The sequence below is a fragment of the Bradysia coprophila genome (assembly GCF_014529535.1).
Source record: "Bradysia coprophila strain Holo2 chromosome IV unlocalized genomic scaffold, BU_Bcop_v1 contig_5, whole genome shotgun sequence".
Taxonomy (NCBI): domain Eukaryota; kingdom Metazoa; phylum Arthropoda; class Insecta; order Diptera; family Sciaridae; genus Bradysia; species Bradysia coprophila.
Genome location: NW_023503374.1, coordinates 1,734,326 through 1,762,300, shown reverse-complemented (window position 1 = coordinate 1,762,300; position 27,975 = coordinate 1,734,326). Strand labels below are relative to the sequence as shown.

Sequence of the window (27,975 nt, the reverse complement as noted above, 5' to 3'; positions counted from 1 at the left end):
AGGTGTTTTGACTAAAACATAAAAATACAAAAAATTTTCAACAAAAGCCTCGATTTTTTTATCATGAACACATACCCTAATATTTTGTAACAACACTTTATTAGGAGTGTTATTACCACCCATCAGATTTTTATTTTGAGGTAATATAAGCTAAGCTTGTCCTGCAAATTCAGGTGGAAATTTACGAGTTTTTGAAAGTAGATTTTGTATTGAAGGTCACCAAAAAGCGAATTTCGATTTTTTTTCCGCGCTCGAAATTTAAAAAATACTTTAAACTATTACGAGTCCGATAAAGGTATGAAAAAAGTTTAAAAATTTGTGTCAACGGTTTACGAAACTCGCAAAGCTTTCTGAATTTCGTTTTGCATGATCATTGTGAAATTCATAGTGAGCTGTAAAAAACATTTGACCTTAAATTGTCTTGTGAATCAGGAAAAAAATTTAACTTATATAATCTTTACAGTGACCCGAAATTTGGTAAAATTAGAGTTTTTGAAGCAAGTTGAAAAATTAATACTTTTGAGAAGCTTGAAACTCATTTTTTTTTTAAATTTAAGATTGATTAATAGTAACTAAATAAGTCTCTTTTTTGTTGTTTACACAATGTTGATTTTCCGACTTGCTTCAAACATATTTTACTAAGATAATTCGAACCACGGTTTCGACAACAATTCTGATTAATTCTGAGACAAAAATAAATCGGTATTTATGATGGACTTTTCTTTTTTCTTGTTATCATCAGTGAAGATTCAGTAACGCTTGTCCGTACTACCTCCTCTCACTCATGCGACAAAAATGTCTAACAAAACAGGAATTTTATAAACAGCACCCGAAAACAAAACAAAATTGGCGCTAGATTTTTATTTGCCAGGGGCGCTAGAAACGTTAATCCGCCACTGGTGACGTGTTAATTGAAATAACTTAATTGAAGGGATGGGCTGTGCTGTGGGAGCCTAGGTAATTATTGAGATAATTACAAGACCAAGAGATGCAAATGTGAACGAAAATTCATTCACAATATGTTCTAACATTGAAAAGTCAAATCTTTGTAAGGTTCTACTTCAACGGCTTCGACCAACGCACTTCAAGCATGAGTGGTACTCTAAATAGAGTACTGAAACTGGACAGTGTATCATACAAATGTAAAAACATTTTCCTGTAAAATAGAGTCCTTTCTGCAGCTGACCACTATGATCACTCATGCTTGAAGTGAGTTCGGCACAACTGACGAAGTAATAGTTGTTAACCTAGAGGGAAAAAATTGGATATTTCAATTCAAGGTTGTTGTCATTTTCAGTCCTACAGGCTAACATTGTAATAATGTCGGTGAATAAATATATTCTTCTTTCGATCAAAATTATTAAATTTGTGTACAAAAGATACTTCTTTGTGTACAAAACGGACATACTGTGTACAAAATGATCGTTCCCTTGAAAGTCAGGGTCTTACACCAGAAAATACCGAAAAATGTGGGTAACAAAAAGGTTTACTGTGATTGAAATAGTTATTTGTGTATCTGTTTAAAATCAAACTTCCAAAACAGATACTCAAAAAAATTTTCATGTAAGGGGTCGAAAACCCGAGAAAAATCTCGAAACTCCATCATTTTCGGCCCCGACACATGAAAATGTATGAAATGCTATGAAAAACGTTAAATGTGGGTAACAAAAAATCGTTGAAGGCAATTTATTTGGATGATTCTTTTTTTAAATGTGTAAACATCTCTTGCTAGTGAACTACTAACAACTTGATAGCAGACTAACAAATTTGATAGTTGACTATCAAGTTTTTTGTCATTTATCAAGTAGGTAGTTTTTTACTCCCTTTACAACCACATCTTACGTCAGCAAAATGCCTGTTATCAAATTAGCACACTTTGATTAAAAAGTGTAAGAAATCTTAATAAAAAAGTTGATTTTTTGCAGGCATCATAAGATGAATTATCTCAACTAATGAGTGGGAAGTTTGCGGCCAGAGTGAAGCGAGGGCCATAATTCACACGAGTCTTGACATTTTATTCACGATTGAAGGTTTTGCGAATGGGAAATCGAGTGATTATTTTTTCTCGGTCTAGCATAAATTTCTCCTTTTACAAATGTTTTTAATCCCTTTACCATTACAGAGTCGAAATTGATACCAATTTACCGAAAATATTGGTAAACTATGTTATTTTTAACGATGAACCAAAAACTAATAAAGTTCATTTATTACCATGTCACCATGTGAAGGTATATTAAGTACCGGAGACTTTCTATTTTTACGCAAAAGTTTAAGATCTTCTCTTATCTATCGCACTTTTTTTATTTTGTGAAAAAGTCCTCGATCCACATTCACAAAACAAACTTCACATCTACTCTGATGTACCGGCAATTAAACAGAATAATAGACAGTTCATACGAGTGGGAAGTTTACGGCCAGGAAGCGAGGGCCGTAATCTACACGAGTCATATTTTAATAATGATTTAAGCTTGATTGAAAATCTTGAAAATTGAAAATTTATAAGAAAATTGAGAGCTCAAAAAGTGGTCAAAATTAATTCCACCTTACGCTCGATGGTTTCCAAGAAAACATTTTTTGTCAAATTTGACTGTCATTTGCGTGGAGTCATTAATATGTATTAAATGTGACAATTTTTTTGAATACGTCAAAAATACATTTAGAAAAGTGTCAGTCAAGGGACCTGACCCGTCCAAAAGGTGGGACCTAGTTTTTGTGTACAAAATGATCGTTTTGTGTACAAAATCATGGTTTCTGTGTATACAATCATGGTTTCTGTATATACAATGATATTTTTGTGTACAGAATAGACTTTTTGTGTACAAAACGGACGTTTTGTGTACAAAAAGAAATAAACCGCACTTTCTCTCACGGGTGGAGAAAATATAACTTTTCTCACCTGAATTGTCACTTTGCTTATGTTTCCGAAAATGGTATGGTGAAATTGATGTTTTCGTTTCGTGGATAAAAACGGTATATCATACCTCGCACATTGCAGCCGTCACTTCACTCTTGTTGGAATTTCCTCTTTTCTTTCGAGAGAATTGAACACACTATTCATCAAAGAGAACAACCATTTAAACCCTAAACTCATCGTAAACTATTGTTCCAGACAATGATGATTTGATTTAAGTCAAATTGGTCATAAAATACAACGAAGCTTGAAACAAAAACGAAATTTGTGGTAAAAGTGCAAAATGATTGAAGTTCTTGCATCAGCAATGAATCAATTCAATTTTTATGATACGTATTGTGATGTACAATTTAAGAAATTATTGATTGTCTCTCGAGTTTGATTTTATGAAACATCACTTAGAGTGTCATAGAACAACTAAAAGCTTTGTTTTCATAATTTTATTTAAGTTTTCACCATACACGAAGATTTCAACTCTCATTTTGATGAGCAGATTACATGAGGCAATGTAAATCTTTTTGCGGTGTGCCGGCGAAATTCTTTTTTTTTTATTTTCTCGCCGAAACGAGCATCTTTTCAATTAAGTTCATTATGTAAACATAAGACGACAATGTCCTGGTGATGTCTAGTCGCAAAAAAGTTAACTAAAAAACCCATGGGTTTTGCATTTTACACTTCCACCCCCCTGATTTTCAACTTGAGTGCATTCTTAATGTTTGAATAAATTTCTCATAAATTCCCAGCTATTACAGAGTTGAATGTATTGCTAATCAGGAAGATATTTGATGGTCAATGTCGTTTCACTTTCAAACATGGCTATCAGTTTTTCCTTTACTTCAAGAAAAGTTTAATTCAAAAAGTCTGCAACCCACGAATGGTTTGATTCGAATGTTACACGTGACTCTTTCGGTATGGATTTTGAGTTATTATTGAACAATTAAGGTAGTAACATAAATATCGTGTGTATAACATGGTAACCGAGTTATTTACGAGTTTTCTTAGTTCAACAATTCAATGAAGTCCTAAACTTTTTCATTACGGTCATATGAAATTGATATAATTCAGGAAATGGCAGTGCTATCGATGGAGTGATTGAAACCTTCTAGATGGTTCTTTTAATACGTTATTATTGACAATGACGGTAAATGTTAGTTACTATGAGTGAAGTAGAATATTTTCTACTAAAAGCACTGCCAATACCACGAACACGAAGATGTGACATTTCTAACACGTGATTGTCGTGTTCTGGGCGATAATATCGATCAGAAGACGCTCAGAGATGATATTACCGATCGAAAAAACGATACTTGTCGGACAGAACACGATAATATCGCACAGAAAGAGGTAATATCGCTCTCTGGGCGATATTATTGTCCAGAACTAAATATTTTCGTCTTCTAGGCGATATTATCGTTCGGGAGGATGACCACACGGTAGAAATGTCCCATCACCTTTTTACTAACACCAAGAAACAATATTCTCTCTAGCAACCAAATTCTCAGCTCTATCTGTCAAATTCCTACCTTATTTCTTTGTATTCTACAAACACTATTCTACATTTTGACTGACTACGCTGTAATTTACATGTAAATTCCAAAGGCTTCTTGATTCTTTCACCACCTTAATAAAAGTAGCTTGTTTGCTAGAGAGAGTATTGCAAGCAATCATGACTCATGGCATTACGAAAGAAATGCAGGGCCTACTTTGATTGCATATGAAAATTTCTTATGTTCATGCTAGGAGTAAAGCTGTGTTCCTATCAAACTGTTAAATCTGCCGGATCGAAAATTGGCCTTTATACTGAAAAACAAACACTTCGGAAGTGTTTGCCGACGGTGAAAGTTAAAGTACTAAGAATAGTCAACTTCAATCTTTTTTTCTTGAATAACAATTGCCCCCACATTTTTGTTGAGTTACATTTTGTTTTTTAACCGGAAAATGTGGAACTGATTTACATAATTCCCTAGAGAGTAGAACGTACACAATATATCCAACAGTTAACATTGAAAATAAGTTTTATTTGTACCTGGAACATTTGTACAGCCAAGGAGTTGATTCTTTTATATTTCGAGAGGACCATTCGTTGAAGCAGAGGAGATAATTTCATTTTCTGATATTTTCTTCACAGTGAACAACCAAATTTAATCCAAATAATAAACTTTGACCTGTATGGGTATATCGTGCAACATGTAAAATATATACCAACATCAAACGACCATAATATTATAAAATGCACATTCGCATCTGCCTCGACTTCTCATATCAGAAACAAATGCTATTCCCCCATTCCATCAGCGAAAAGACGTTATCCAGTGTAGCAGCGGAAAAAAATCACCCAATTCCGCCCACTTTCGCTATATACACACACGTCATTTGTTGTTCGTATATTACGTCGAAAACAATGTGTCGACAATCGACCAACCGATATCCCCACCACTTCTAAGCGCACCGCATGTTTCTCATATTTTATGCGTTTTTCCCTATACTGTGTGAGACTCACAAACCCATCGTTGTTCAATATAAAAGGCTCACAGCATGAATACCAGCAATCATTATTATTCAGTCGTTTGAAAATTGTAGATTGATAAGGAACGGTTAGAGGAAAATAAAAGATACAAATTTTTTTGTACCAGTTAGTTTTGAAACTTTTGAAAGTGCTGTTCAAACGCCAAGTGGTCGAAAAAGTTTCGCTTCTTTTCGGGCAACAAATATATTGAAAAAAAAACGGAGAAATTTTTTGAAAATAATTTTTAATTCACAACGAAACGAGTCATTTTTGGATCCTGAAATAATGTTGAAAATATTTAAATTATTCATTTCGTTTGTGTTCTTTGGCATTTGTATTGGATTACCCATTAAGGTGAGCAAAATGTTTTTCAAAAATATAAAATGGTTCGTCTGGTCATTAGCCAGTGTTAAATCAAGCATTAATTATCGACGTGATTTCCACTATTGATTTTACCTAACTCGATACATTGAAAACCTGTTGAATTAGTTAGCAATTTATTTCTAAACGGTTTCGCTATTCCACTGGAAATCATTTATTTAATCAACTAATTTGCTACTATGCAAACAACGAAGTTGGTTGCCATAAATTCAATTTTCAATTTTAACGTAAAAATGAACGGCGAGAGAGCTTTCGCTGGACTTTCTAGTCTTTCATAGAATAGCGATCATAGTTATAAGGACCTGGCTCAAGTATCAGTTTTGGTGCTCAAATTTTTCCAAATCCAGAAAGACTCAGACATTTTTGTAAATTTAGTTTCAGTGAAAATGTAGATTGAACAGTCGAAAAATCTAGAAGTGGTAACGGTGAAAGTTAATTTTAATCCTTCTTTGTCAAACGTTGGATTACCTTGTAATAAATTACACAAGTTCATATTCACGTACATTTCTTACAAATAATGAAGTTCTAGATTTGCCGAATCTACGACTCGCAGAATGCCAATCACACATTATCTAAATCATGTAAAGTTGATAATATTTGTGGAGTAAAGAAACAGAAAAGTTCCTGAAATAATTTCGCTGACTGTATTTTTGCTACTCCGAAAAGAACCTTTCAATGAAACAATTATAACGATTTGCTATGAGATTTTCTCTAATATAATTTTTCTATGGAATGTTTTTTAGACTTAAAAACTTCTAAACCGGTGATGAACCCTAAAGGAATTAAACACCCAAAAAAACCAGCAAAAGTTTTAGTCATTCCATACTTTATCTTTGACTCTTCTTAGACCATTTTCTGCAGTTTCAATTATCAATTATTATTTTTCGCTTCAACACCTGCTGGGTTATTTCTTTATTAGCAAAATTGTAAATTGAAAGAAACTATTAAGTCATCACTTATGCTAAAAAGATTTATTTGTAGCGAAATTCAATTCCGGAACTCGCCAGCGACTCGTTCTAGAAAAGTCTCGTTCGCTAAAAAAAACCTGTTCGCATTCGTTAGGCAAAGAACTATTTCCCAGAGTCTTATCGCTCAGCAGATATTTTCTGACAATGTACTTATCGAAATGAAATTTAAATAAATTAGTGGCAAATCCTCGGGCTGATCTAATTCTATTCAAAAACCTCAAATTTCTCGACGTTTCTTTCCTTAACGATTGTTACTGAAAATAAGGTTTTCATCGACTAAAAAAGCTTAGCAATCAATCTCTGTTAATTATCGTGATCTCTTTCAGAGTCATATCGTCAAGACTTGAGGCTATTTGGCTATTTGAAGAACAAGCGGTTTCCGATTTTAATGAGTGATAGCTCGTTGCATTCATCTTTCAATTCTAGGAAACACTTTTTCGAAAAAAAAATATGTTCTGTGAAAAGTGTTCAAAAGTTAGCACATGTGACATGTCAGAGGGTACCGATAACAGTTTTTAGGCAATAACTCAAGAAAACATTATTTTAAATTGTTGTAATGTTGTACGAATGTCGGCCTTGGAAAGACCTACAGGTAGAGTATTCGCACTGGCTGGTGCGAGTACATCCAAGAGAGTTGTTACTAAAAATATAGCGAATGTTCGGAGAGTCCGCCTTCCCTGCAGCTTCGATGTTCCACGGAACTGAGTATGGGGTGTTGTAGCTGACCTCACCCATTATCGTTCCACATATAAATCGCCCCAGTACTTTTGTGCTGCAAGTCTTGGAAAAAAAGTTGGTGCCAAAATGTAGATTTTTTACTTCTTTCTGAGTGCCCAACTGCTGGAACAGCGTCTGGAACACTGGAACGGTACTACGGCAGTCATTTTATATCGTCTACTATTCTGTTACCGTATCAATAGAAAACGCTTCGCTATCGATAAGGTAAAAGAATAGTAGACGATAAAAAATGATTGCCGTAGTACCGTTCCAGATGCTGTTCCAGCAGTTGGGCCCTCAGAAAAAAGGAAAAAATCTACATTTTGGCACCAATTTTTTTTTCCAAGACTTCTGTAGGCTTGCAGCACAACAGTGCTGGGCTCATTTATATGTGGAACGATAGTGGATGAGGCCAGCTACAACACCCCATCCTCAGTTCCGTGGAATATCGAAGATATTTTTAGTCATAACTCTCGTGGATGTACTCGCACCAGCCAGTGCGTATACTCTACCTGTAGGTCTTTTCAAGGCCGACATTCGGACAACACCACAACAATTTAAAATAATTTTTTCTTGAGTAATGGTCGAAAAACTGTTTTCGGTACCCTCTGACATGTGTTCACTTTTGAACGCTTTTCACAGAAAGTATTTTTTTTCGAAAAAGTGAAAGATACGTGTTTCCTAGAATTGAAAGACGAATCCAACGAGCAATCACTCATTAAAATCGGAGACCGCTTGTTCCCAAAGTTAATAGCAATATCATATCACCAGTTCAATTATCGAGTCTCTTACCTCTTTTGAAATGAATACTTTCAGCAGGTTGATCAGAGCCTAATATTTGGGAATCGTTTTTGAGAATTTTTGGGAATTTAGGGAATTTTAGGGAATTTAGGGAATTTTTGGGAATTTTTGAGAATTTTTGGGAATTTTGGGAATTTAGAGAATTATATCCCAAATATTAGGCTCTGAGGTTGATGATGTATTTCATTTCATTTGTTTGAAATTTCAACATAGATTTTCCTAAATAAGTCATCAGTGGTGGCTTATTATTTGCTGTTGCTGGCTATGGCAAATGATTATGTCCGTAAGAGGATAAAATATCACAAATTTTACAATAGCAAAAAAAATATATCTTCGGAAAATCTCCAGTGATTACTTTAAGTAAAAATTAGGAAAATTTGAAAATTTGGGAAAATTTGTAGAAATGGGAAAAAATAAATCGGGAGAATTCGGGAAAAAAGGAAAAATTGGGCTAACTTTTTGCCTAAAATAACCTCTGAAAATTTCCCATCAAAAATATTGAAAAATCTTTAATTACTTTGTCGATCGCAGCAAAATATTTCCCCCTGCTTCCTTTTAAAGTGAATGTCGGTGTCTCGTTTAATGCCTTTTCAAAACCTTATTTAATTCCTGGATACGAAAATATTGACAAAATATTAAATCCACTTAGTTCGAACGAGTCTAAACATCCCTTCACATAAAGCATACTGCTCTTGACACATGACAAGCCAAAAGTACAGCAAAACTTCTCAACTGTTTTCCGAAAAACTTTGGTTTTATAGGATTTAATTACCGAACTATATGTATCACATTTTACGAAAGTAAACATTCTTCATAAAATGCTAAATTAATGAATGCTCCTGCGGTTTGAATATAATATTGTTACACGCCGTATACACACACTTACACCTTTTACGATTTAAGCGTTAAAAGGTTTTCGTTCACAAAAAAAGGAGATGAAATTGAATGAATGTCCTACCTTTGAACCGACTACACAGAGATTTTGCATACATTTACAACAAAAAAGAATTTTTAATCTACCTCAAGATTAGAGCTTGCTGCCCGCGTGTATAATGATATTTTTTTGCTCCGAGTAAATTGAAAGGATGAGAGGGTGTAATATCGAAATTTAAAAATAAAAGAACCGCTGAAGGGAAGTTAATCTGATTTAAATGGTTTTTTATTAAGCCACACCGTCTAAATCGAATGTGTAGCACATTGTGAACACACAAGTACGTACCCCGTTTGATTTCGAAATTCAGAGCACACAAATTCAGATCAATCCCAGAGATATAAATATCATGAATTTTCGTTGGAAATCGCATCGAAAGAAAATGTGGGAACAAAATTTCATTATTTATTGGGCGGTATCGTCGTACATCGCAATATTTTACGATAATAATAATGACAAAATGAAAACGGATTCACTTTCCGTTGTGTGTAACAGGCAGTTTCGGATATACGTAGTGATATTCAGCGTTTTTTTTACACTCAATTTCATCCACACTAATAAATTGTATACTCGAAAAAGTCCAATAAAACTTAACGTGAAACGAAAAGTGTTTTTCCGTTTCTGCTTTGAAGTTGTGTTCAGTGTGGAACTTCCAAAAAAAAATGTAAAATTCTTGCCACCGGCAACTTGAAAAAAAGAAAGGAAAACGGAATGGGTGACAAATAAAGAACAGATATTAAAAGATAAATATTGTTTCGACTGTTGTTCGGGTGCCGATGTAAGGCTAATATCTCCAGGCTAACAAAAAGAAACAAAAAAAGTGAGGACAATTCTAAAATGGATAAAAGTTAAACTTTTCCTTTCTTGGGTAATCCGGGACATAATGAAAGTTAAACTGAAATCGGTTTACTAAGATATTTACCGCGTTCATGATTCGACGAAGCGAAATAAGAAATGCGGAGCTGTAAATTCCAAACCATAATTTGTCGCATTGATAAGTAATGTACTATCATCAATCGAGTTTTATGAAGATCTCCGTCCGGGACATTTCTTGAGGAATTTCAGTGAATCTGTGGATGACCTTCAAAGGATTTCCCATTCTGTTTTGGGGATTTTGAAAGGATTTTCTAAGGATTAATTTTCGCTTTAAATTATTTATGCTACCGAGTGATAACTGCTTTCTTAGGCAAAAGATGTGCCGGTGTGTCAAAAAAAAGCATTTAACTCGGTGATAACACACTATGCGTATTGTCACACGCCTAGATTGACGATTTACACATATAGTGCTTAAATAGTAATTTTCGCAACAAGTGACGAAAAGTAGGACATTCCATTGCCTTTATTTCGTTGTATATAACTCGATGATAAATGCTTTTTTAGGCACACGATGTGCATTGTCACACTCGGCCTGCGGCCTCGACACATCTACACATCTAGTGCCTAAAAAAGCATTTATCACTTGGTTGGATAAGTAACTATTATGCAACAAGTTGACAAATTGGAAGGTTTTTGTCACACGGCTGTCCTCAACGAAGATAAAGTTTTTTGAAAATGTACCCACAAAATGACTTCAGATCTGAGTTCTGGGACCTAAATAGAGATCAAAACCACTTTACTTAGTCTTCACCTAGATCCTTCCCCATAGTCGAATTCGAAGAAAACGATTTTCTCCATACATTTTCCCGACTATTCTGAAAACGACGAAAAAAAAATTGTTGCTTAATGGCGTTTTTATATTTTTTATCGATGAAGACTGTTATTCTGAGCAAAAAATTGTTCTACGGCAAGTCTGTAAAATTTTTCGCTTTTTTTATAAAGTTAGCTTAGGGTCCTTTTTCAGTACAATTTGGTACATGATAGTTGCTTCATAAAAAAAAGCGAAAATTTTTACAGACTTGCCGTAGAACAATTTTTTGCTCAGAATAACGGTCTTCATCGATAAAAAATATAAAAACGCCATTAAGCAACAATTTTTTTTTCGTCGTTTTCAGAATAGTCGGGAAAATGTATGGAGAAAATCGTTTTCTTCGAATTCGACTATGGGGAAGGATCTAGGTGAAGACTAAGTAAAGTGGTTTTGATCTCTATTTAGGTCCCAGAACTCAGATCTGAAGTCATTTTGTGGGTACATTTTCAAAAAACTTTATCTTCGTTGAGGACAGCCGTGGTCACTAGATGTGATGTTATCGAACGAGAGAAGCAAAGTCTAAAAGCTCTAAGCGAATTAGAGAATACCAGGCGAATTCGCGATAGTTTAACACTAGTTAGGCAAATCCTTTTCGTCACTAGTGTCGAAAAGCAAAATCCAGAAAAACATAGAAAAAAAGATCAATCGATCGTCAACCGAATGACAAATGAAAAGGTCTATTTTTCGACAATTATCCGTCCTTCGCAGAACATACAAAATTACGAATTGTGTCGGTTTTCATGTTTGTAAGAAAATGCAGTGAGCGAACTATTAGAACAGTCAAATTCAATCTAATTCCGCATTCCTTATTGACGTATACGTGTACACTGATGTATACGAAAGTGGCGTAATGTTGTTTTTATTGAATTGGATTGAAGTTGATGTCGGTTCTTATAAGTCTCTAACAGTTCTAGGTAGATAAATATATCTTCGTTTTAGGAAATTCGACAGTTTCCATTCACTTATACCTCTATTCCTGCAAAATAGCATAAAAATTCAAATCGTACATTGAGAACGAGAACTGCAAATTGGTATTTCCGTCTTCATATTCAAATAACATAAATAAAATTTTTCATCTGATTGGCATTTTATTTAACTTTGGTACAAGAATGCAGAAAAATCCACTACTCAATCAATCCAATGAACGGGAGGTATAAATTTTAAATGACAATCGCTTGCTAATACAGTAAATTGAATGCAACAGAATTGAATTTATCTTCTCGTATTTATGGAGCAACAAATTTAATTTCATCTCCTCGGAGTTTTTTTTTTTCTTTCTGTTCTACCTCGAAACATAAATTCATTATCTAACCGAGAGATAAATTGTTATTTGATTATGCAGGAAAACCGAAAGAATTTCCCAGTGTTTTTTGAATTCATCTAAATTCGATCATTATTCAGAATAAGCAAATTAACGTGCTGAGTAAACACTGGCGATTTTCTAGACACAATGTGACACACAGAAAAAAACCCATGTAAAACATTAATGCTTGCTCGATAATGCGAGATTTGTTTTTTATTTTATTATCCTGCAACAACGAACATAAAAAACGACTGATGCGTGTGTACTCTATGGTAACATTAACTGTAACAAGTTCATTTGTTTATGTCATTATTATCGGCAATCATGTCACAGTCAATGTTATATGGTATAGTCAGCCCTTTACTCCTTTTTAATGGTACACTTTTCGACAACAAAGAATCGATTTTGAATATTACCAAGAAAGTAGCACTTCACTTTACGATCCGTTTTAAATAAATAAAACAAATTTCGATGAAATAGTCCATAAATTTGATATATCTGCGAGCATATATCGTAATATCATAACGAGAGTTTCAGAGTGTATCATCAACGGTCATACACATTGTCACATCTATATTACAATTTGTTCAGGGTGACAACTTTTATCCGTTCAATTTTGTTTTATTTTGTTTTTAGCAGGGACTATTTGCCAGAGAAAAAAAATCACAACTTCTCAAATTCGTCATGAGTCTTGATTTGATTTGTTCGTTTATAAACTTCACTAACAGCCTTTTATGGCCAAGTGCAGCCTTACCATGACTTCAACTTCAACCATGACTACAGCGTGAACTGATTCTCTCACTTACCAAGGAATTAAAATATTCCTTCGTGCAATGAATGCTTTCCGTGGGTGCAGATTTACATGTTATGCTAATATTCCGTATAGTATAGCGGTACTTTTAATAAAGGACACTCGCCTTAGGCCGTCAAGGTGGTAGACATCCTCTGAAATATATTTTAGAGAAAACCCCAAAGCATACTGTTATATTGGGCTGGCATCGGTTCCATTCGAGGACAGATTTTTGTCGTTGACAATTTTTTTTTTTTGAAATTTCAAAGATGTTCCTATCGCTGTCCAAAGATTTTCAGAGGATTTCTCAACTGATTTTCTTTTGACTTCTAAAGGCCCTCCGCCTTCATTCAACGAATTTAAATGTAATCGTGATTTTTCAGCTTCAGATCCCTGGTTGCGTAATATTTTTATCGAAAATAGTTCCTGTGTTAAGTCCAACAAAACCATGCGGTTTTACCCCCCGATACGATTTTTATGCTCTCATGAGATTTGCTGCTTGTCTTATTAACAAGTCACTTGAATTAAGTGAACATCTTTGGGGGATATATCTAAAAGTGGCTGTACCTTTTTCGTAAAGAACCGATGAAATGCACTGAAGTTAACTTCGCTTCGTACATGTCGTATAACCAACCGTGCAGTACTTTAACATAATTAATTCCGCTGGTATAATCAACATTTTTTTGTTCATGTAAAACTCTAGAGATTAATAATTTTTTTTAATTCTATAATTAACGAAGGTATACACGAGAGCTTTTGGTGCCATATGTTACCGGTCCGGCTAAAATTGAATTAATTTTGTGAACTTTCTTTCGCTACCGAATTTGTTTTCTATGAAATGTACAGTGGTGAAAATGGATAGACATCAAACGAAAGGGGTTCCCTTTGTACGTTATTCTGTCTCTTCATTTCCAATGTGGCAATTTTAGTCGAAATAGAAGTTGGGCTTGATTGTCGAAAAATGTGTTAAAGGACAAACTTGAAAAATGCTTATCATCCGAAAAAGGAACGACACGGTTTTCATTAACATATTAGTATTTCAGTTTTCGGTGCTGTATTTAAAGGATCAGATGGCAATCTCTTTTCGTTTTTTATTCGGGGCAATTAAATTTAGAAAATCGTCAAGTCGAAATAAGAAATTCCAATTATGGGTGCGAATTAATGAAAATTTTGTTGAACGCCTCTTCCTTCACAGTGAATATGGAAAAGGGTAATAGAAGGTTACATTGGATGCTGCGAAAGTAATTCATTTCGTGAGGTAACAATTTTGTGAAAAAAGCAAACTCACTAGTGGGTTTTTGAGCCACTAACTTCGGTAACTGTCTTTCCGACAAGTGGTCAGTCTACAACTACACTGGTCGAAGCAACTTACTCAAAAACACACGAGTGAGTTTGCGAGTATCACAAAGTTTTTCCAAAGTAATGAAGTTTTCTGCTTTACTACATGCCCCATGCAAAAGTTGATTCCCACATACGAAAATGAAAAAAAAAATGAAATGAAGATAGTCCACACGTATTGCATCATTTTTGCATAGGGCAAATTGCTATGTAATGGTCAACTTTCGCATGGGGCAGGTAGTAAAAAAAAACATTTGTTGCTTATCGCTTATGTATTTAACAACCAAGACGCGATGAACTCGAAATTTTCATTCACAAATGGATAATTTAAAAATGAATGAAATTAAATTGTCAAGATCCATTACCAGGATTAATAAGAATGATACAGACATTTGAACAATTACAGTGCTCTAGTCCGTAAAATATTTCATTTATTAATTTAAAATCAGTAGGTTTATATGTTCCATCAACGATGGCACTTTATTGCCTTTTCTCTTTATTTGTAAGTATTTTCCAAAGGAATTTATAAGGAGAAATGCTTTGAAGTCTGAGACTCGAAATGCATTAGTCTGAATTGAGAGTGTGCTGTGCATTTGTTTGCGGATGATTGACTTCAATTTTAAACTTCTGACAACGATTGCTGTGTGGGTGCGTATAACTTTTGTCTGTTTGTCTTTCTGATCAATCAAATTCAATACAAGTCAAACAAAATTGCAATCTATTGAATCGCATCGACTTGCTTTATTTTCAAAAATCAGTAGATATTCCTCATGAACGTACCGCTTCCACTACCAAAAACTATACTCTAAACTAACTCTCATTTGCATATTTACTTATTTTAGCAAGCATGCTTCCATCAAGACTTTGAATTTATTTCTTAAACTTTGCATAAGTGGATGGTGCAGTACGTTTACCTTATTCGAAACCACTTCACCCAAGACTTCACCAAAAGTTCGGTGAGATGAAAGTTTTTTTTTTAATTTAATGACCATCTTGAACTGAACATCATTCTTAATATAGATTGTTCGTTTAATGAACCTTGTAGAAACAGGAAATCTGCTATTAGGGGCCGTTCATAAATTACGTAACGCTAGAGGGGGAGGGGGGGGTATGAGGCAAGCGTTACGGTTCTAACAAAATTGGGTCAAACTTGACCCTTTTAGCGTTACAGACCCGGGGGGGGGTCTGAAAAATGTTGATTTTTGCGTTACGTAATTTATGAACGGCCCCTTAACAGTGACGAGAAAATTAAGCGATAATATCAGCTTCGTTAGTGTTCTGTAATTATGGCGGAATGCACATTGTAACGAATGAAGTAAGAGATTCAGGGCCGCTCCTGATGGCCAAAATTTCGTAATTTTTTTTATTGTGGAGCGTTTTAATATTCATTGCAAATCGAGGGCAAATGCAAATTCGGTACTGAAAAGAGTGTGTTAAAAAAACTAGGTGACACCTTTTTCAACAAACGAAGGAAAAGATGTAATGAATATATCGCGATCAACTCTTAAACTCCTAAAATTTGGCGAAGATTCAATTAGACCGAGTTGATTCGTTAAATCGACCATGTAAATTCATTAAGTCGACGTTTCAAATTATACCGATTTGAGCATTTGCTCCGAGTGTTTTAAATCTTTTGTTGATCACGGTGGGGCTGAACGAACTTTAAATAAACAAGTCGACTTCCATCTCGGTTCTTTTCATAGCTGAGTTGGGGGCGGCGTGTACTATCCAACGGCACATGTTGCAGGCGCAACCGCTGAGCCGTTTCTGAGAACTAGGAATATCGTCGCCTGGCTCCGCGGGAGTTGCTGGACCAGTGTTTGAAACTGGAATCGGTAGAGGGACAAATTCTAAGAACAACCATGTAAAAATTATTGCTCTCGGTCATTTGGTCGCAGAGCAATAGAAGCTAAAAGTCGAAAATTCCACCTCTTGTCAACAATTGTTACAAGGTATGGCGTGTTGAAATATTCCAACCGGCAAGGCATGGGAGTAGCCAAAGTTCACCGATGGTAGCAAAAAAGTGATTTTTCTGAAAATGTACTAAAAGAGACCAATTTCAAAAAAAATTTATTGCCATTCGAAAGAGCACATTAACCTTGTCTAGAAACGCTATTAAAGTGCAGGGTCGGGAACTTCGTCGAGGAGGCATTTTCGACTTTTAGCTTCTATTGCTCTGCGACCAAATGACCGAGAGCAATGATTTTTACATGGTTGTTCTTAGAATTTGTCCCTCTACCGATTCCAGTTTCAAACACTGGTCCAGCAACTTCCGCTGAGCCAGGCGACGATATTCCTAGTTCTCAGAAACGGCGCAGCGGTTGCGCCTGCAACATGTGCCGTTGGATAGTACACGCCTCCCCTAACTGAGCTATGAAAAGAACCGAGATGGAAGTCGACATGTTCATTTAAAGTTCGTTCAGCCCCACCGTGTGATGTGGTATGTTTTTTCAATTAATTTAATAAAAAAATCCCTCTCCGAATCCATTCTCTTACTCGTTTTTATTATTTGAAAACCAACAAAAAATTAGTGTTACGGTTCAAGCTATGATTTCTAAGTACCTAACTGCAAACCATGCCGATGTAATAGAAAAGTTTCCAAAACAACCGACATAACAAAATGTATTTAAAGTAAACAAAACCCTTTTTTCAGCGAGGCTTCGTTCAATTGAAAAAGTTTCTTTTTTCTTTCTCCATATTGAATAAAAGCCTCTAATTTGAATTATCTTATGATTTATTTGTTTGATATAAAATTCATTTATTTACACTCAAATTACATTAAAAATTCATAAATATTTTCGCTTGTGATATTTTCCAGGACCAAGAAATTGACGAACTTATTTACAGACTTCAGGAATTAAAACATCAAAGCCGATATAATGGAGGTAATGTTTTTCCTTTTATTTTTCATTTTTTTTCTTATTTCTTTCAAAGTTTTCCCAAAAAAAATGAATAAAAGGAAACTGAAAGTAATTTAAAACAACAAATTGTCACCAATTAATATTCCACAGCAAAAAATAAAAATAAAATTCTAATTATATCTGTTACACTTTCTTCTCTATGTCCGGCTCGGTAAGCGCACTCTACAAACTCCTTAATTCTCTCCAACAACACTCGTACATAAATGTGTGGACTAACTATCTTAATTTCAGCTCTATTCACAATATTCTCGTGTGTCTCTGTGTGTGTCTGTCGTTTTTTTTCCTTCTTCCTAACTCATATAATGCAACACAACCTACTATATTTAATTGTGGACATTTCCATTTAAATACACACCTCCCACCCACCACCTGTTTTAATCCACTGTACGTATTCGCTAGAGGGATTTCATACTTTATTTGGATTCTTGTTCACAATTATATAATCTATATAATACACTCTGTGTACTGTTGAATTAATGTGATATACAATAGCCGCCACTTATTTAATTACTGTATGATACACGGAATTTATAGATTGAGGATGGATAATCGAACCATAAATATATTTGCAATGATGTTAATCCGAAGCGGAAGAGTGTATTTTCCGCTAAATTCCACATTAAAATCTCTAGCAAAATGGGGAAAAACCGTTTATATCTTTCTCGCTCAAAAACGGCTATGTACTGGATTGAAAACCTCAAAGACAAACGTCTTTTATGTAATATTTTCGTCGAGTTTATTCATAAAGTCATGAGTAAGGAAAATTGGGTCGTGTGCTGAAAAAATCTCATTACAATACTTGTAACACATCATGCTTTGTGCCAACCGAGAATTGAAATAGACAAGAGCACAAAAAATCATAATTTTCATTGTAAACAATCACTCTTCAAATTTGATCGATCACATTGCTTTGCATTTTCTGAAACGAATGCTGTAACAACTCATACAAATTCCATATCAACACTGCTTTGAGTGTTGTAATATCACATCAAACGGATGCTGAAATAAGTCACTTTACAACACTAAAATGAGTGCTGAAAAGAGTCGTATTTCAATTCTCGGTGGCACAATAGTATGTTGTGTTACAAGTATTGTAATGTTGATTTTTTCAGCACTAGACCCAAGTTTTCCTTACGAGCGGAGCGAGTAAGGAAAATTGGGTCGTGTGCTGAAAAAATCTCATTACAATACGTGTAACACATCATGCTTTGTGCCAACCGAGAATTGAAATAGACAAATGCACAAAAATTCAGAATTTTCATTGTAAACAATCACTCTTCGAATTTGATCGATCACATTGCTTTGCATTTTCTCAAACGAATGCTGTAACAACTCATACAAATTCCATATCAACACTGCTTTGAGTGTTGTAATATCACATCAAACGGATGCTGAAATAAGTCACTTTACAACACTAAAATGAGTGCTGAAAAGAGTCGTATTTCAATTCTCGGTGGCACAAACGAATTTACAGTTCTACTTTTTTGTTGTACTTTGTTTCTGTAATGGCCTCTTTTGAGCGAAAAAAATATAAAATTATTTAGGCTACAAGTACCGTAAGGGCATTTTATGTTCTCGAAATGGAAGATAAGGCTATCAGCTTCGCATCGTACCATTTACCATTTCTCGAACATTACATTTACATTTCTTGTAGCATAAACTACTATTACATGCTTCTGCACCATCAATGAAGCCTTTTTTCGGTGCCCTCAGCATTGTAACAAGGACAAAGACCGAAAGTACACGGACGAAAAATGAAAAGTCACCATTTCGCTAGATCATTGACTTCGGCTTCGCCTCGGATCAACATATATGTCGACGTTTCCGTCCTTGCGACGTAAATACATATTACTTTTGGTCTGGCATTTCACGAGACGATGTTTTGTTTGTCATAAAATGTGTTTTTTTTGTCGAAGAATCAACTAACTATAAATCAACATTATTCGAATAGTCTCGTCTTTCTATACAAAAAAATTTGTTCTGATGATTTTCCTGTTAAAACAAAAACATTTTTATTTAAAAAAGAAAATATTGAACCATAAAATGTGTGCGTGGCAAAATCAAACATGCCCAAAAGGTATGTACACAAACTTGAATAATTCAATTAAATTTTGATTCTCAATGTTGTTTTTATGGCCGTTTTATATCTTAAATAATAATTATTTATAAAATAGATATTTTTATCTCGAAGCTTTTCGCATCCACCAGTGATTTTTGCCTTTTTATGGAAGCAGAGCTATACCTTTAAAAATGAGTGTAAAATACGAGGGTTTTTTTCTGTTGTTTGAAATGACGCAGGGGCTATTGATGAGTAAAAGTAAAAAAAAAGAAATTTCCCTCATAAATATATAAAAGCACAAAAAAGCATGTTGATTCAAGGTGTATTTTTTTTGTTATTATGCGAGTTGAATGGAGAGAGAAAGCTATGTTTTTTGTATTTTAAAACCAAAGGTAATAATAATCCGTATAATCCCAAACGATTGTTGGATTAGATAACGGTAGCATTTTATTAATCTCGTCTACCTCATATTTTATACCAAGTCCAACGACACATGAAATGCCACATATATTGGATAATGACGTCACTCATGTATCAAATTTAAAATTTACATCACACCAGAATGACAATTACGGAACTTTCCTTTACTTTATCGCACATGTTTCTTTTGTGAAAAAGAAATCGTAAAATCTACGAAAATATTTTTCGCTTTCATGAATTGTAGATGGATTGAGTTGACGGATGAAACATACGTGGATGGAACGTATACATTCTAATTTATTGCGTACGACATTGAAATTTATTTATACTTTTTTTACAAACTTTAAGAATTTATGGTTTTGACTTCATATATCTACGGCATACGGAATTAAAGATGATCTTGGATATCCTGTGACAGATTGCGGGGATATAGATATTTCAGACAATTAAGAAAAAAAAAACGTAATGTCTCGACATGTCTAAATTTTTTATGCAAAGTCTTAGATGAACAATTGAACATGCCGAGCTTTTAAGCTTCACAAAAATCCTAAAATGTACACAAAAGCATTAAATTGCAACCCCATTTCCTGTAAAGGTGTAATTAAAGTCCTTTAAACTAGAGAAGTTTCGCTTATCGCCTTTGTTAATTCACGCCGTAAGTGTGCCTAAAATTTAAATTTCAGGTGAACGAGTCGATGAAAAAGTGAACCGAAAAATACATTTTCGCAATTCCGGTCCATAATCATCACCTTTCCATGCATCCATTTAATGTCGTTTTGAAGGTATTTATTTCACTGTATTCCTGGACACAGTGCGATATAAATAAAAATCTTACATTGACCAGAAATCGAACCCCCGACACCAAAATGTTTTTGAACATTTGAAGAGTCACACAATTATACCGAACGTATTGTTGAAGCGTATATGCAAAGCATTGACTACTCGATTTCATTCAACGCATCTCTTTACATCATATCTTCTTCTTGATCGTTCAAATGAATTTCTGTATACAAAAAAATTTTTGGAACAAAATGTAGGACATGTTTTGCATTGGAAAGGTGATTATGGCCCGAAATTGCGAAAAACGTTGTATCTACCACGGTGCGAAAAAATACCTTCATACCTACCTTGGTAGATAAATAACTATTCAATGCTTCCTTGTATGAAAATGACACTGCGTTAGAAAGATTTTGAATTTCGACCGCACTTACGGCGTGAATTAGTTGAGCGTTAAATGTCGACATTGTGAAAAGTGTTAGCAGTTAGCAGTTAGCAGTAGTTGACTGACGATAATTTCTTGAATTAGAAAGTAGATCAACAGTTTCTCAATCATTTAACAAACGATTAGCCATACCTGTTTGGTCCTACACTGGCCGAAACATTATAAAGCACCGCCCTTCACATTGGCAGAGTAACGTACAATTCCCTTTGCACTTACAATGTCCTTAACAAGAACCTTTTCAGACACATTTGGTGTGGTTATGGCTTGATATGTTTCGGCAAATATCAATTTGAAATATTTTTCAAGCATAGCATAGCATAGGACGATAATGCTTTCTTTTGCAAAGATAGGTCACCTGTTTTCGTTGTATACGTTAAAACACCCAATACAAACAATCGTAAGCTTTTATCACTAAAACCTCGTAATTTGACGTTTGCAATTCAGTGTTATTGCTAGCAGCAGTGCTATGTTTCAAGAAAAATTCGCTCGAATTATTCGGGTCTGGTGTTCAAAGCTTACCGAAGTATTCGGATTTTTTATTTCGCCGAACAAAGAACAAAAGAACAAAGAAAAAACTTGAAATACTTCACTCTAATCCTAAAGTAGAGGATTTTTAAATGTCTACAGACTTCTACAAGAAAGTTTTTAGGAATTTTTAGAACAGTGAGCTGTTGACAGTGCTCCTAATCGAGTCAGTATTCCACCTAGATCTTAGGCATTTTTCTCCTAGACGTATACGTATAGTAACTAGTTAATAAAATGGCACAGCAATTGCTCCTAGGGACTGTTAGTTTTGTTGTTTTTGTAGGGACTTTCAATAGCTATCAAACGCATTAAGTTTGATGAAAAATGTTGACAGATTTTAGACCCATTGGTTATGTAAGTGTAAAATTTTCAACGAAAAGTCAGTCTTCATCGATTTTTGTGAAAACGACTTCTAATTGTTCGCTAATAACATACGATATAATGAGGCTACCTACCATGTGGTAATTATTACCAATTAGAATTCGTTTGAAAAAGTCTTACGTAAAAATCGACGAAAACCACAACGTTGCTCGTATAGCATGAAAAGATTATAGTCATTTGAAAAGGACCTGGCTGGCAACACTGAGGTAAATGTAACTATATTTACCTCAATGTTGCCAGACATGTCCCTTTCAAATAATCGCGCCGAACACGTTTCCAATTAATGTAACTATGTGATTGTTCACATGAAATTCGATGCATATAATATAATATACGTTACTGGCTCATTTCCTTACACGTATACGTGTACATTATGCGTTTATATAAATGGATACACGGGCAGATTACAAAGCTTCTTATTTATGCATGACTTAAAACTTTTCCTGACAATGCTTGTTGCTTCTATATTGCATGTACAGTGTATAGTCTACTCACATTGATCTGTTTGTTAAAATCTAAATTTTAAATGTAACTCAGAACACAATACAGAAAATACACATCAGACAACATGCACAAACTAAACCAACCACCTAACGTTACAGGACGAATTTCTAGAGCCGAACTTATATTTCCAGGAAACGAAGAACTTATCACCAATCAAATTCATGACGATTACGGGCCAAGAAATTGGGATGCACTATTCGGCTATCAGAATCGAATCGATGACATTGGCCAGCGAAATGTGCAACCATATTTCGGAAATGTTGCCCGTCGTTCGATGAAACAAGTCGATCGTCTTGGCGGCGGAATGTTGCTCAGTGGTGGAAGACCTAATAATAATGTTGAAGTGAATGGAACGCCGGAAGAGGCTGTGGAGCCAATTAGAAGAGTAAATGTGGGACAGAATGCCATTGGTCGGGGTATGGATCGTGTTCAGTTGAGAAGTTTGGATCATATTGGTGGCGGTAATTTGTTGAAGCGCAGCCTGGACCATATTGGTGGCGGTAATTTGTTGAAAAGAAGTTTAGATTCGTTAGAAACTGGAGATGATGCTGGTCGTATATTGAAACGGGCCGTGGATGCGATAGGTGGTGGGTATCTTTTGAAATGAACAGAGTGTTGGAAGTGTTGTTGCTAGTGGAAAATATTACTAATATTTATAAACAGAAACAAAACAAAAAAATAATTTATGGTTGTGTCAAACTTATTTCGAAGTCAATTTGAAAAATCGTGAAAAGTAAGTGTGGTTATTCTATACAGTGTGTACACATCTACGATACATATCACCTAGTTAATGTTTAATCATCTTGTAATTGATTATAATGGAATAAAAGTTAATTTGTAGACAGATTTTCCATTTTGATTTATTTATCTTTTTGTTCTCAGGACGATATTATCGTTCACATGACAATATTATCGTTCACATGACAATATTATCGTTCACATGACGATATTATCGTTCACATGACGATATTATCGTTCACATGACGATATTATCGTTCACATGACGATATTATCGTTCACATGACGATATTATCGTTCACATGACAATATTATCGTTCACATGACGATATTATCGTTCACATGACGATATTATCGATTACATGACGATATTATCGTTTACATGACGATATTATCGTTCACATAACGATATTATCGTTCACATGACGATATTCGCCGTGTAGAAATGTCAGCTCTCCTAGATAAAAAATTTCCGGTTTTCATTTCAGTGAGAAAAATTTTACATGTGTTACAAATCCTTGGAGGTCTGATGGGTACCTGAATCTAATTCTTGCTAAAAAAAACGTTCTGGCAAATTCTATTCTCAGGCAATTTCATACTATTAAGAAGATTGCTAACAAATATTTTGTCATTTTACATAAACAAAGCTTTGAGATGCACGGATGCTTAGCTAAAATTGTAGTCATCTCAACAAGAAAACTTAAAAGGCACGACCACTAGGCTAAAATTGTAGCCTACATTTGTGAACTACGAATGATGGTGATTACTTTATTTCCACGTCATTAAAATGTAATGAAATGGTTGCCGAACTTTTACTAACTGACGTAACTGACTGATGTTGAGATTGAGATCGTACGTTTTTGAAAAAGGATTCTGGTGAAAAGTTATCATCAAAAAAAATATCAAATGAAGTATTTAAAAAACACCCATTTGTATGCAAAACATCCATGTCTCTTAAGTGCAATCGAAGCTTTGCTGAAAAGTCTATATTTCGGCGTTTTTTCTTATATTTTCGACAGATGCGTTTTGAACTGGACCCATGATCGTAAATGTGTTGCCTTCGAATAAAAAATAGTTTGGGACAGTTGGACTGGTTCTGACTCATCAGTTTGCATAAATTTGCAAAAACTTACGGCTTTTCTTAGAGCTAGTAAAATTATTCTGATAAAAGACTTTACATATGAAATAGCCGTCCGCGAAAGGTTGATTCATTTCCACAGTTGTTTATTTATGCTTATTTTATATACGAAATCTTTAATAAAAGAGCTCAGTTGTTGTGTAGATCGAAAATTTTTATGATTTGATTAAAAATTAAAAGATTTAATGAAACATTTTAGAAATACAAAACCGACACGAAAAATTGAATTTACTTTGGCTGTGAAAAACTGTTGATGTTGCTTGCTAGCTACTTTATTCGCAGCAGATATATGTACGCCTTTGTCAATTTTGTAAACAATATACTGACAATCCTTTGACAAAACCATTGCGTGACAAAATTAATTTGTAACTTTTCCGAAATTAATTTTTATGTTCATATTGGGACTAACATTTTAACATAAATTTTGAATACTTTCACTGGAACGTTTGTGCTAAAAGTATGTTAAAACATATTAGTAATTTTGTGGGATGATATTGAAACAGTATAATATGTTGAACAAATGCTATTTTCATATGTGAATAACGTTATTTTCTTTACTTAAATACGGTGAGAAGGTGGTCGTTTTTGACGCTCTCTATCTGATGACAGTTCAGGTGAGAAAATTTCTATTTTTTCACATCTTGTTTATCCCACAATAGTTTTTTCTCGTTACAACTGTCAAAATGATTTTTATTTAAATTTTTTTTTTTTTTTTGAATTTGAAGAAAGATATATAGGAAAATCTAGGAAAATGTTGAAAAATTCAAGAAAATTGGGACAAATGTTTTCCAAAAAATAGTTTCTGTATATAACCGACACCATAAAACACAGCCAAACCACTCTTTGTAATTCGTAGCGTTGACAAGAAAAATCCCATAAATTCCTTCCGGCCTCGCTGGTGTTTGGTATAAAGTAATAAACTATGTAAGAAGCCATTCATAAAGCGCGAAAAAAAGAAGATTTTCAGACCCTCCCCCCTCGCACACAAAAGTGTATGAAAGTTTGTTTGAAAATATACGGAACATACGCTTTTGTATAACCTCCCTTCCCCGACAATGTGCTATTTTAGAAGGTTTACGATCGTCGATTTTAGTCATCCTTGTTGGTAAACATATGGCTAAACATTTCTGAATGGTTAAAGGTGAGTGTTGGAACTTACCAGTGTCGTTACTAGAAAAATAGACAAATAAATTTTCGTGGAAAAACGTTAATTCTTGCCTATTATTCTAACACGAATGGTTTACTCCTATAATAAATTGCACTTTTCATCTTCTGTCTGTGCTCGGTCACTTTTTTCAGAAATCATTTTTTCTACGGGAAAGATATTTTTTTTTGGTTTGAATAGAAATCTCTTTTTTTATGAACACACATCGTGGATATAGTTTGTCCTCTAGTTTGTAAAAATCTCCTCTAAATTGCACTAAAGTGGAACAGCACTCTATTTTGAAGTAGAGTAGAAAATATTCGTTTCCTATCGACTCGTTTACTAAGCACTAAAAACTTTAACTTAAATTTTATTTTGAAGTTCAATTTAAATAAATTGTCAAACTTCACACACACACAAGATGTTCATATCCATTCTTGCAGCTTAATCTAATCGAATCGTACTTTTATTTTCCAAATGCAAACATTTATAGCGCATGCAGTTGGAACGGAAATAAATCAAAATTCACACAGGTGAGATTGTACACATACGCGAAACTATTTCAGTTTTTGGGCAAATAAACATGAAACCAAATAAAATCTTTGAACGAAGTGCTGATGATGGAAGGCACGTTCTATATTTGACTTTATTATAGTTTGATACGTTTCCTTCCTCTATGCCATATTTATCGATTGAGGTATTTATGTTTCTTTCATTTTTACAGCAAATCAACAACTCATCCGACGGTGGACTTAGAACGCAAACCCTTGCTATACGATTACTATCCAAACGCTTTCAATAATGCCGACAAAAGATTTGACGAGATCGACAGACTTGGTATGGTTGGTCTGCAAGGAAAACGGAATTTCGACGAAATAGATCGGTCGGCGTTTAGTGGCTTCCATGGCAAACGAAACTTTGATGAAATCGATCGCTCGGGTCTGAGTGGTTTCCATGGCAAGCGCAATTTCGACGAAATCGATCGGTCGGGTCTCAACGGATTTCATAAAAAGCGAAGTGTTGACAATATGGACGATTCAACTGTTGGGGATTTGTTGAGTCGATATTATAGCGATGATAATGAGATGGTCAAACGGAATTTCGACGAGATTGATCGATTTGGTCCTGGCGGTTTTTTGAAGCGAAACTTTCAGCGTGAATTGGACGAAATTAGTCGATTAGGTCGTGGCAGTCAATTTACGAAGAAGAATTTCGATGAAATCGATCGATTCGGATTTACTGGACTGAAACGAAGTGCGAAATTACCCGTGCCAAAAAGTAACAATTAAAATGCAATGTCAAAGCCAAAAATTTATAGATTTTAATCTCGCGTTTCCATATAAACGAAAAACAAAACTTCTTAAAAGAAATGAAACCAGAATCAATATAATTATGTTGAAAATTAATGAGATTAATAGACACAATTCATGTAATTTATGAAAAATTTATAAAATTTAAGGAAATAAATTCAAAAATGAATATAAATTTATCGTTCAAAATGTTACCATTACCATAAGAACCTTTATTGGTGTGTAATTTCACCTGTAATAAAAATTAGAGTTCAGGCGACAATCATACCGTTTCCTTTCTACCATTTTTCCGTGGGCAACGAGTCAACCTTTCTGCGTGGGTGGGATTGGCAACTGGCAAAACAATAATTTAATCAATACATTTATGGAGTCTGTTACGCCTTTTGCCAAATACAATTATCATCTTCCTTTACTCATTCGATTCGTCGTTCAATTCTAGCGTACGGGTGTCTGCCATTTCTTTTAAAATAAAATCCATTTTGAGGGAAATGTGTCTAAATATCATGTGATGTCAGAGGGTGGTCAAAACATTTTTTTAGCATTAACTAGAGGAAGGAGAAGGAGAAACCCAAAAAGTTGAAACTTTATAGGATTGTAGACCTATCCACGGCCGACAGTTTGAGCCCACTCTGACGTCCGCACTCACCACCCATGGCCAGCCATCAGTCAAAGTATGGTCAACTTTCAAATAGTACTGTATCTCTGTCATCATCATTGTTCTGACTGGCCGACTACATATTATGTTAGCTGACCTCAACCACCATCACATGTCAAAATTTGACCTCAGAAGTTTTGTGTTCCAGGATTTGCGGACCATTTGAAAAAAAGTTGACCTTTACGGCTGGAATAAAAGAGTAAATTTCAACCAAATTCTCGTCCAAAATAGTATTTCTTTATTTCTTTATTCGAACGTGGCTGGGGGACAATTCTAGCGCATATCCCATCAATTCCGACGTAGAGCACTGCGCCGTTCAGCCGATGGACAGTTGGCGGCTAAAACGTAGCCGACACCCTTCGGCGGCCGGCTAGTATGATATTTATGACGGCTAGCCGGCTCAGCCGGCTGAATAACGAAATTAAAATACAGTAGAAGAAAAGTGAATACCGTTAGGTTTACTCATTTGTGACTAGTTTTGGACACAAAATTTGTTTAACCAATAAAGGACTAATATTTCATATTCGGAATTTTTGGTAGGCACGCGATCGCCAGCTGAAATGAAATTAATCTAGGTCCTCGTTTGTTAAATACATTTTGTGTGGAATCATTTGGAATCCACAAT

At 34.6% G+C, this 27,975-nt stretch overlaps 1 protein-coding gene across 2 annotated transcripts; it reads left to right on the top strand.

Moving 5' to 3' along the window:
- Window positions 1-5,413: 5,413 nt before the first annotated feature.
- Window positions 5,414-26,893, top strand: LOC119071527 (orcokinin peptides type B-like). Of its 2 annotated transcripts, XM_037176410.1 has the most exons (4): window positions 5,414-5,771; window positions 17,152-17,218; window positions 25,879-25,918; window positions 26,110-26,893. In XM_037176410.1, exons 1-4 carry the CDS (start codon window positions 5,703-5,705, stop codon window positions 26,672-26,674), a joined length of 741 nt encoding a protein of 246 aa, XP_037032305.1. In that variant the 5' UTR covers window positions 5,414-5,702; the 3' UTR covers window positions 26,675-26,893. The 2 variants fall into 2 exon arrangements, with proteins under 2 accessions (XP_037032305.1, XP_037032306.1); XM_037176411.1 differs by lacking the exons at window positions 25,879-25,918; window positions 26,110-26,893 and adding an exon at window positions 22,497-23,211 and having other exon boundaries at window positions 5,434-5,771.
- Window positions 26,894-27,975: the final 1,082 nt, after the last annotated feature.

Excerpts from the sequence above, each read along its gene's own strand:
- LOC119071527 (XM_037176410.1), top strand. The coding sequence starts at position 5,703 with ATGTTGAAAATATTTAAATTATTCATTTCGTTTGTGTTCTTTGGCATT. Across the intron at positions 5,772-17,151 it reads GTATTGGATTACCCATTAAG|GACCAAGAAATTGACGAACT; the intron begins GTGAGCAAAATG and ends GATATTTTCCAG. Across the intron at positions 17,219-25,878 it reads TCAAAGCCGATATAATGGAG|CGCATGCAGTTGGAACGGAA; the intron begins GTAATGTTTTTC and ends AAACATTTATAG.